Here is a 10891-nt window from a genome sequence, read left to right as displayed (position 1 = left end):
AATAGTCGGGGATCTACTTTGGCTATGAAAGGCCGAAAACGTCGACAATCAGTCTCTGGTGGTTCTTATGCAGCTCAGCTTGTGGGGGATAAAAGGCTTAAGGGTGTGGCGGGTGGTACAGTGAGTCAGATGGCTACTTTGAGTCCGCCAAATAGTTTACAAGTGCAAATTCAGTTTCATCTGGTGGGATGGGGGCGCAAGTGACTGACACTTTTAGTTTAGACTCAATCCAATCTTACGCAACGAAAATTACAATGTTGGTTGGTGCTGGACGATATCCTGCTAAAGAAATTGTTTAAACTCGGTTCTTATGACGGTGACCATGTCTTAACTTAATGATAGATTTTTTTTTTGGAGTAGTCTTGTTTGCTGTGTCCATGGTTCTATTATGCTCATGTTATGTTTTAGTTTTGTTTGTTGGATGATCCTGTAATAGCCTGTTGGCTTTTTTTTTGTCATAAAAAAAAAATAATAATAATAAAAAAAATAATAAAAAAAAAAATAAATTTAGCAAAGTTGTTTTCTTCACTGATTTGGGTGGGTTACACGAATTTTGTTTGCCCGGCTGCTTCGTTAAGACATCTACAAAAAGAACAACCATAACCCATGAAATTTAACCGATCAATTGGTTCACAAAAACTAGTGAATCAATGTGTATAGCCGTGTTTATATGGCAATCTCATCCCATCTACCCATTCCTTCTATTACTCAACAGAGACGAATATCACAATAGGTCAGTGATTGACTACTGTAAATATCTATCTTCAAAGATTATGGCTTTGTTTTTTTTTTTTGGAAGGTAGATTATGCCTTTTTTGTTGTCAAATAATTGTGGGGTTTTTGTTATTGAAAGGCCTACGAAGCCTCTGGCATGGTGGGAAGGCGGTGAGATAGTGGGTGGCAGGGATGGGCTCGCGGGTGGGACGTGGTTGGCATGTACAAGAGGTGGAAGGGTGGCTTTCCTTACAAATGTTAGGGAGGTTAAGAAACAACCTCTGGCAAAGAGCAGAGGTGATCTACCCGTGCGCTTCTTGGAGGTACTTGCTTTAATCTCTCTTTCCTACAATCTTATCAGCACGCACTCCACCTATTTGTTTAATTTTCTATCTATGTAATAAAGGTGAAGAAGACCCAAGAACTCACATTTGATCTTTTGGTAGAATACAAGTGCAGCCTTCTTGTTAGTGGTGTTGTTGTTGCTGTTTATGAATTCATATGTGATCCATCGATTGTGCATGCACAACTGTGTTTATGAAACTTCAACATAGTGATTTATTGATGATCTTATGACGGTTAACATTTTTGGGTCAGTTGTGTATTTGATCAGAAATTCATATGTAATCCATGGGTTAACCCACCCAAAAAAAAAAAAAAAAAAATTAAATAAATAAAATCTATAGTTTTGTTTAGGCGGATTGAAACTGTGACATGGTGCATTTGCTGTTTTAGTGGAAAATTACATTCTTTTTGTTGTTTAAACACTAATTTTACTCCTTACACTTTAATCAAGCATAATTTACTGTATATTGGTCAAAGATGACATTTCCTAAATAGCTTTCGTCATCAGCATCCTTACCTTTATCCCATATAAATGGTGTTGGTTACATGAATTCTCTTCTTTCATTTCATTATTTTATTTTATAAACCATGTCTCTTATTTTATTTAATTTTTGTAAAACAATTTCTAAGTACTTCGTCCGCATGAGTTTTGGTTGGTCTCTGTCTCTTACCTCCTATGCAAATAGAGCTACTTTTTCTTACTGGAGCATCTAAAGTCTTTGTCTCTGTTGTATATGACAATACCACCCAATTCTAATTTTATTATTAATAGGTGTCATTCCTAAAACTTCTTATCATCCATCTTAGCATTTTCATTTCAGCTACATGAATGCGTTGATCTTTTTTCTTTTTTAATACCTCTTATACCTGGCCTAATATCCATCCTATAGAATTTTCCTTCTAAATTGTTTGTTATTTGTTTATCACATAGAAATAGAGTACCACTAACTTGCCTCAATTTTGTCCACCCTGCTCCAATCCGACTCATCACATCGTCCTCTATCTCTGCATCTTGTTGTATAATGGATTCTAAATATAAAAAATGGCTATTTGAGTAACCTTTATCTTGGATTGTGACAATTGTATTGTTGTCCTCTACTGCTTTATGAAATTTACAGGCCATGTATTATGTTTTAGCCATTCAAATTTTTAGGTCTTTCGCTTTTAAGGCATTTTACCATGTTTCTAATTTTATTGTTAAGGCTTCCTTAAAAGTATCCAATAGAACTGTCATATGCAAACAATTTGCATCATGGAATGTCCTCTTGGATGTCCTCCATTATTTCTTCTAGAATTACTGCAAATAAATTTGAACTTAATACAGAGCCTAATTAGCTTTATGTAACATTACTTGTCCATTATACTCTCATAATGCTGTTTTCGAAATTACAAACTACGTGGCCTTGGTACTTGAGCATGGACGCGTTCTTAGGGCTGTTACAGTCTTTATAACTAATTCCTCTTGAAAGTTCTTGTATGATTCTTATAGCTTTTGTGGTTGCAGAGCAAGAAAAATCCGATGGAGTTTGCAGAGGAGCTTGTGGGAGAGGCAGATCAGTATAATGGTTTTAATCTGATAATAGCTGATCTTTGTTCCAAGACCATGGTTTATATAACCAACCGTCCAGAAGAAGATAACCTCTCCATAACGGAGGTTTCAGCTGGTGTTCATGTGTTGTCAAATGCCAGGCTAGATTCACCATGGCCTAAGGTAAAAAATTGCACAGTACTTTATCTACATAACTGCCATTGCATGCATAAAGGAATCATACTTCTCCTCGCTTGTGAATTTAACTGAAAAAGATACTGTAATGATGCATTCATTAAGTAGGAATATCAGCTAGTGAATGGGTTATTGTGAAGTATACCTTGTTATGTTTACCCCAAAATAAAAAAACAAATGCGAACCATATTACATGGGCCTTCATAACATAGCAGCTCATTGTAAAGCTTTGATCAGAAGTTATCATGATCCATGGTCATTCCATCAAATGGATGATGGAACAAATACAACTGCAATTGCACCCAAATACGTGGGATGATGAACCTGTCATGCATTTATAAGATCTTGGCTGGACATTTTTTATTGCAACCTTTAAGTCTGCGAAGTGTCTCACTTTTTTTATAGAACGATCAAAAAATAATTAGTGTGCTAGCTAGTGTATGAAGTAAATAATGAAAAGAGATGTGATGTATGTCCTGGTAATTCAACTCTTGGGTGTAGTTTGCAAATTCCATCTTTTGTGCCTTCACTTCCAAGGGTCCATTAATATGCTAAGGGATGGAATGACCATACCAGGGCCTTTTTCAGTAGCATATTTGGTGGGCCAAAGGTTGTGATAATGGTCATTAGAGAGTGGCTGATCCCAATAATACATGAATGGGTACTCCTTCCCACAGCCTAAGAAGTAACACTCTCCAATAGAATGAATGAGATGAAGAAACAGGAACATGATAAAACCTGATAACATCTAACTTGACCCTACCCTCCCCAACCTTTTCGGTCCTTGCTTTAGCAGAGTGCAGAGGGACCCTGTTGCAGCTGCCACCACCTCTCTCCTCATCAATCATCAAAGCCTTTTGATGACAGATACCCTGTTCTTCTCCTGTGACCACAACACTTTTAGATCAGTGACACATGCCAGGGCCTGTATCAGTACCATCTTTGGTGGGCCAAAGGTTGTGGTAATGGTCACTCTCTAGTGGGCTGATCCCAATAATATATGAATGGATACTCCTTCCCACAGCCTAAGTGGTGACAGACATTCCATTGGAATGAATGAGATGAAGAAACAGGAACATGATAAAACCTGATAACATCCTTATTGGTTATCGAACACTGTGGATTCCATCCTTATCAACATGATTAGTCGTATTCTTTCATGCTATTGATGTTCTCCTTTTAATTTGAGTAAAGCGAAATGAAGAAAAGGTTTGAATGAATACTTGAGTACCATTTATTTTTGGGTTAATTTCACTGACACCCCCTGAGGTTTGGCCAAATATCAGTCTAAAACATCTTTCGAAAATAACTATCAGTTAGGTTCAATTTCGTTTTTCCGTTACTGTCTCCGTTAAAAACGTGGGAAAAGACATGTTTACCCCTAATTTTTCAATCACATTTAATACAAAATATCTTCTCCACTGGCGAGCTTCATTTAGATCCACCATTTCCGGTGAATACAGAGAGCTTCACTTTGATCAACAACTCCGGCGAGCCTTGTGCAGATCCAACAGCAGCGACGACCCACCATATAACGTGGCCGTGGAGTGCTGCACCACCATCGCGATCGTATCGTGGCTGTGGAGTGCACAGCCGTTGCGAACCTATCTTCCCTCACCACCATGTCGTTGCGACCGTGGCCTTAGCGAGCCTCGTTCAGACCCAAAACGTGTTGCTGTAGCCAAGACCTAGACTTCAAATGCGTCAGCTATGGAAGATCCTAGTGGGTTTGACGGCGAAATGAGTTTCTTTTCACTGGTGCAAATTCTGGTGTGGTCAGCGGAGAGATGGCGTGGGACATCAATTTTATGAGTTTTCATTGCGGTTATGGTGGTTGTCATGGCCGTTCCATATTACCTAACACCAAAACCAACACTCTCTTCACCACCACCGGCGAATGCAAACAGTTTCCTCTATCTCTCTATGAAGGGACGACGCTTCTATACCCCTTACCATTCCGGTACCGCGAGCGTACATCAATACACTTGAGATTTTCTGTGCCTTGCTGTAATCTGTTCTTGTCTTCTTCCATCGTGGGCAATGAGCTCTGCACTTCGGTCAGCATGAACATTATCCTCAACGACTTTGGCATTGTTCAATGCTGCATCCACCCTTGTTTGGACACTTCCCATTGCGTCTCTGAGTTTATTAACTTCATCTTCGAAATCTTTTATGTGTTCCTTGTAGTGGAACAAATAACCAAATTGACGCCTGATGATTTTGTACAAGCTGTCTCTGATTGGCTCCGACATCGTTCCCCCAATAGTACTAGAAATATTGTCACCCATTTTTAGTTCACAAGCAACTTTCAATTTGTTTCCTTTTTTTTCTCTCTCTAAGGAGACGATGCAATACAGAATATAAAGGAATTGCCAATAGAAATACAAAAAGCTTATGACTGTTTCTTATATAAGGAAAAAGCTAAGAAATTAATGGAAGAGACTTCAAAACAAACAAGAGTGGATGCGTTTTTTTTTTTTTTTTTTCCAATAACGAGAAAGCTAAGAAATTAAAGGAAGAGATTTCAAGACAAATACACAGTTTGATTTTGAATGACAAACAAAAGTGAAGAAATTTTTTTTTTTTTTTTTTGGGTGGGGGGGGGGGGGGGGGGTGAAGAAAAGTGAAGATTCTCTAGGACACACTCAAGAGACTGAGAGAGACAAATTCAGGTCTAGAGCGAGCCTAATTCACAAATTCTTTGAAAGTAACTTAGAAAAACTAAGAGAGAGACAGAGGAAGTGAGGGAAAATCAGATGCATGTAAGAGAGCAAAATGGGAGCACCAGAAAAACAGAGTGGTTAAAAAGAGTTGTTGAGGAAACTAAAGAAGAAAATTAAACACATACCTCTGGCATATTCCAAGTCTGATCCAAGACAAATAAAATAGAAGAACGGAAAGTGAAGATTCAGTAGATGTGAGAATAGAGATTAAGGGATTGCAAATTGTGAGAGAGAGATGCAAACAGAAGGGTAAACATGTAATTTTAATCATTAAAGAAACAATTTAGTGGGTCAAACCAAAGTCAAAGGGTAAGAATGTCTTTTTAAATGTAAAAAGTGGTCTGACACACCTGTCAACTAACTTTTGGGCTGTGAGTGAAAAACGGAACAAACGTTTGTAATGTGAGTGATAGTTATTTTCGAAAGATGTTTTAGACTAATATTTGGCCAAACCTCAAGGGGTGTTAGTGAAATTATCCCTTTATTTATTGCAAAGAAAAAAAATAAAAAAGAGGAATTTTTGTATAAAAAATTACTAAAAGATGAAAAAATTACATGGAGAAAAATAATTTGATTTATTTTTCCTAAGGATGGTGAGTCTCACAAAGAAACTATAGTAAATTTCAAAGCGCTTATTTACTCTATAAATTGTTGTCCATGATTCAAAATCTATTGGCGTAAGCGGAAGCAATAAACGTTCACAAGGAACGGGTTACTTTGAATCCACAAAGTAGGGTGTTTTGAATCCACAAAATAAGAGATAAATTCATAAAGAATTCTGAAATATTATTGATAAAAGGTTGTATTTTTGCTCTTGCAATACATGAATATTTATAATAGAGAAAACATACAATCCAAATCACTAAACCGAACCGAACCGTTTAGTTATATCTATATATATTTATATATATGTTAAATTATAATATAATCCTACAATCCAAATCACTTAGAAGTTTGTAAGAACTATCAATCCTACAGTCCACTCTTAATTCTCTTAGGTGTTATCAATTTATTAGATGATTCTTATTTTTTATTGATTTACAATGGCTGAATTTTGTTGGTTTTTTGAATTGTGACTGAATGTTTGTTGTTGAATTAGTAATTTTGAATGTATTAGGTTATTATCAATTTTAAATTTATTCACTTCAGTTCTAGAAATAACAGAGAAGAATGAATTATAAGTTCTAAATATATTAGCAATTCTGAATGTGTTGGTTAACTTGGTGTATTGTTGTGCATTTGGATTTTGAAATATGAATATTTCTATAGTAGGGGAAAAAAAGAGAGGAAAAAACAAGAAAAAAAAGGAACCATGGAACCGAACCGAACCAAACCAAACCGATTTCTCACGGACCCACGCGGGAAATTACTTTAATGCTATAATCCACCAAAAATATAATAATAACACCCTCCAATGGTCTTTCACTTAGGCCCTCGCCATTCCCGTGCACATAGACTACCCTGGACCCACGCGGGGTCTCCCGGTCAAAACTTGAAAATGTCCGAAATGGATTCAAATAAGATTATAAGGATTCCAAACCTAAGGAAGTGCTCCAAGTGAAACCCGAACTCTCATGGCACGCATCCTACTGCATGGAAAATAATAAAATAAAAGAAATGCCCGAAAAATATCGAAAAAATCCGGGACGTCACATTTTTAGGACCTGGGAGAGAAGTGGTGGATGGTACATTTCTACGAGCTTAGGCATAGATGTAGAATCTATTTTGTCAGCTTTTGTAACCGATTCCATATTCCTAAAGTTTTGGCATAAACTTGTAGTATTTTGTAATCGTTTCAATGGCAATGTAAAAGGACTTTGGTGATGTAATCTATCAAACTCGTATAATTTTGGGACACGCAATGGATGATAGTGGTATTGTACTTGTTTACTCTTAATGATGTATGTTTTCGGGATGAATAAATGTAAAAAGGATGTATTTAACTGATATGTTCAGTTTTAGAACTCTGAGAATGGTCTCCGCTAACAAGCAATTGGATTTGAGCATTTTTATTGTGAACTTTCAGTGGAGGGTTGATGATGTTCCTTTTGAAATCCAACAGTGTATGAGACAGAATATGATTTATGGTGGTGAGGATCGAATTTTGTGGAATCATAAGTCCTTTACTTTTAAGGATGCTTGGGAGTCTTGTAGCGTTTCAACCCCTGAGGTTCCTTGGTATGATCTGGTATGGAATGGAGGGAGACCTCGCTGGTCTGTTCATGGTGCTCTGATACTACACAATGCTGTCTTAACTAATGACAATCTACAGAGAAGGGGTATTTCTCTAGTTTCTCAATGTTGTTTTTGTGGCAGTAATGTGGAGAATGTGAATCACTTGTTTGTTACTTGTGTTTATACCTCGGAAGTTTGGTGTGGTTTGGCTCACTTGTTTCATTGGAGGTTTCAGAAATTGCACAGTGCTGAAGTCTTTGCTACAGATATGGGGATTCAATTTCGTACAAAGTCCTGCCGGAATAAGGTCTTTAAGATGATGTTTACAGCCACCGCGTACTACTTAATGAACGGAATGGAAGGTTACATAATGATATATCTAGAGTTCCTTCCATTTTAGTGAAATGCATTGTTTGGGATGTTTTAGATGTTGCAGGGGTGCATCTTCAAGATTGATAGGCTAGTTAGAAGCTGCAAGGGTTGTTGCGGACATGTCTGCACTACTCTTAGCTTCTAGGGGTGTGTTCCAGTGAGGTCTTTTCCTCACTTTCTCTCTTGTACTCTATTGTTTTATGTTTATAAAATTTTCTTTATTTAGGAAAAAAAAAAAAAGAAAAAGAAAAAAAAAGAGGATGTATTTATTTCATATAAGTTGACGTGTATCAATTTATTATATTTTATTGACCTTGTTAGTGAGTTGGGACAGGGTAGAATGGTCAAAGTGAACAAATGTGAGCTCGGGAACAGGAATCAAGTCAACAAGGGGACAAGAGGCCATTTATGGGCTTCCTCGAGCGCTCGCAGCCTTTCCCCCAAGCGCTCGGGCTTCAAAATCAGATTTTAGGGTTGCAAAACAGAATAAAAAATCCTTAACCGAGCACTCGCCGACCACCTCCGAGCGCTCGGAGCTTGCCAGGCGTGCTCGCAAGACACCCTGCGACCGCTCGCACCCTTGTTCACAGCACTATTGAGTAGACTTTAAACGGCCATATCTTCCTCGTTTTAAATCCAAATGGGGTCAGTCTTAAGCCCAAATTGAAGGATTTTTTGTTAGCTTTCTAATGGTACCAAACTCATTCTCATAGTCCAATCATACTGGCAGATATTTATGTTTTAGTGTGACAGTGTTCGGAAATTGGTTATACCGAGAGTACGTAATTGTGGGAAACCAAGTTTATGCCCTTAGAACTTCTTGGAATGTTATATAATGATTTGAATGAATTGAATTTACCTCTTTAGACTTGCTTAAAGTCAAACCATCCATCTCCCTTACACAAAATGAATATAGTACCCTTGTGTGTCCTTGGGTCTGGTAACGACCCGGTTAGTGATTCGGATCCCCAGATTTGGGACGTTACAATTATTGTACTAGGTCTTACTCAATGCACAAGTGTCTCGCATTTTGTAGGGTCTAGGAGAGGTGGATAGTAGGCACCTTACCCTTATTTCTAGAGAGGCTAATTCCGGGACTCGAGCTTGTGCCACTGTAGGGGGCAGGCAAGCACTTGATTATCGCGCCAGGTCCAACCTCTTCTGAAACATTATTTTTACTCTGTAAAATAGAAGAAGGATAATGAATAATATAAATTTTTAGCATATCCTTTTGTCTTGGGTTTTGGGAATTTGACTAATCCGCCACATAAATACATACTTGTAGGTGCATAAAATCCCGGACTGAACACTAAGGTTCAATCTGGGAATTTCAAAACACTTAATTGAGAACAATAGAAGGTTGCTAAAATACTCCAAAATAACTGAAGGGAAGAAGAAGAAGAAGAAGAAGAAGAAGAAGAAGAAGAAGAAAGAGTATATAGTTGATAGCAACTTATGAGAAAGAAAATTAGAAACAATGAGATCACGGAAGAACAAGGGCAAATAGAACTCAGTCCCTTTCGTGTGGGTTTTGCCCCCTTATTTATATCTATACAAGGAGATTTTTATGGGACTGTTACTGACTGTTATATATATGGACATTTTTTCCTCCTGATTCCTTGTGATTTTGATGGCGGGCGTTACTCTCAGTTGTGTTGACCAAGGCTTTGGATTAGGCTTGCTAGGCTTTGTTATTGGGCCAATTAGGTGTTTAGTGTTTTCCTTCTGGCCTATAGTTGCTTGGTGCAGTTTTGGGCTCTTGGCCCAATATCTTTTGGCTGGCCTTTTTATTGACATGTGGCATCTTGTGAGTGGTGGAAAATTTTCTCTCCACACTTTGCCTCCAATTCCTTTTATGAATCAAGTTTATGTAAGGAATTGTAACTGATTTTGGAAGTGGAGAGGTTTTCTGCAAGTGTTACTGCTCATCATCACCGTTTGGGGTTCCGTGTTTTAGGGCTCCTTGCTTTTGTCTTTTCGTTGCACGCCTTGTGTCTATATATACCGGGGTCTTGCTGTTTTGACGAATTGCGCTTGTGAAAATATTTGCTTTTGAAAACAAATTCGTCTGCGATTGTTCCGGTCTCCTCCCCATTGCTAAGGTTAGTCTTTTTCTTGCTTGCTTTTATTTTAATCTTTCTCTATCTCTGCTTCGCTCTTCCATCATTAGTCAAGAGAGTAGTGAGCGTACTCCTAGTGTTAGGGTGTCCGATTCTGAATCAAACGCTGGAGGTTAGTGTGGACACTCCGAATTCTGCTAAGGACCTTATAATTCTTCCTTTGGATATCGTGGAGAGAAAATCGCTTTCTGCCCTTCAATTGAGAAAAAAGAATAGGCCCTCATGATGTTACCTTGGAGGAATACCCTCGCGATTTAAATTTCAGTTTCAGTGAGGGTTTGGGAGAGGACGAGATGCTCTTCTCCGTTGGTCAATTGTCTGCCTTTAGATTTTCCCTAAATCCTTTCTACCTTCGGGTATTTTCTGTTATGAATTTAGCCCCTCTTCAGGTGAACCCCTAATTTCTTCCGCATCTTTTCTTGCCTTCTGGCTTTGAATCAAGTTCGAAGAATGACCTTGAATTTTGCTGATCTTCTCTTCTGTTATTTAATAAATAGAATAAAGGGCGAAGAGGGTAGATACCATTTTCACTCTAAGACTGGTAGGCCATTTTCTCCGATCTTAATACACCCAATAAGAAATGGAAAGAAAGAATTGTTAAGGTTGGAGGAGCTTGACGTTCCCCATTTGCTCAGGATTTCCCTGTTCTGGCGAGCTTCCATCCCTGCGTTCGATGACTTGGGCGATTCTTCTTGTTTTGTTTGCATGGTCACACAGTT

The 10891-nt window shown here is 38.0% G+C and overlaps 1 protein-coding gene across 3 annotated transcripts in view; it reads left to right on the top strand.

Moving 5' to 3' along the window:
* The first annotated feature begins 418 nt into the window (after positions 1-418).
* LOC132300884 (uncharacterized) overlaps positions 419-10891 on the top strand; it is a 32464-nt gene continuing 21991 nt past the window's right edge. The window contains exons 1-5 of one of the 3 annotated variants that reach the window (XM_059798164.1): positions 476-733; positions 854-1037; positions 2564-2770; positions 7568-7784; positions 7916-10057. In XM_059798164.1, coding sequence (XP_059654147.1) covers positions 651-733; positions 854-1037; positions 2564-2770; positions 7568-7784; positions 7916-7932 — 708 coding nt within the window. In that variant the 5' untranslated portion in view covers positions 476-650 and the 3' untranslated portion in view covers positions 7933-10057. Of the gene's footprint in view, positions 734-853; positions 1038-2563; positions 2771-7567; positions 10061-10891 lie in introns of those variants that run through there. The other 2 variants (XM_059798162.1, XM_059798163.1) reach the window with 2 other exon arrangements.

This window comes from Cornus florida, unplaced genomic scaffold (genome assembly GCF_030987335.1).
Source record: "Cornus florida cultivar Cherokee Brave unplaced genomic scaffold, ASM3098733v1 CherokeeBrave_3.0.0_Hap2_Chr03, whole genome shotgun sequence".
Classification (NCBI taxonomy): Eukaryota; Viridiplantae; Streptophyta; class Magnoliopsida; order Cornales; family Cornaceae; genus Cornus; species Cornus florida.
Note: the sequence above shows the minus strand (reverse complement) of the source record. Positions and strands in the feature narration are given on the sequence as shown.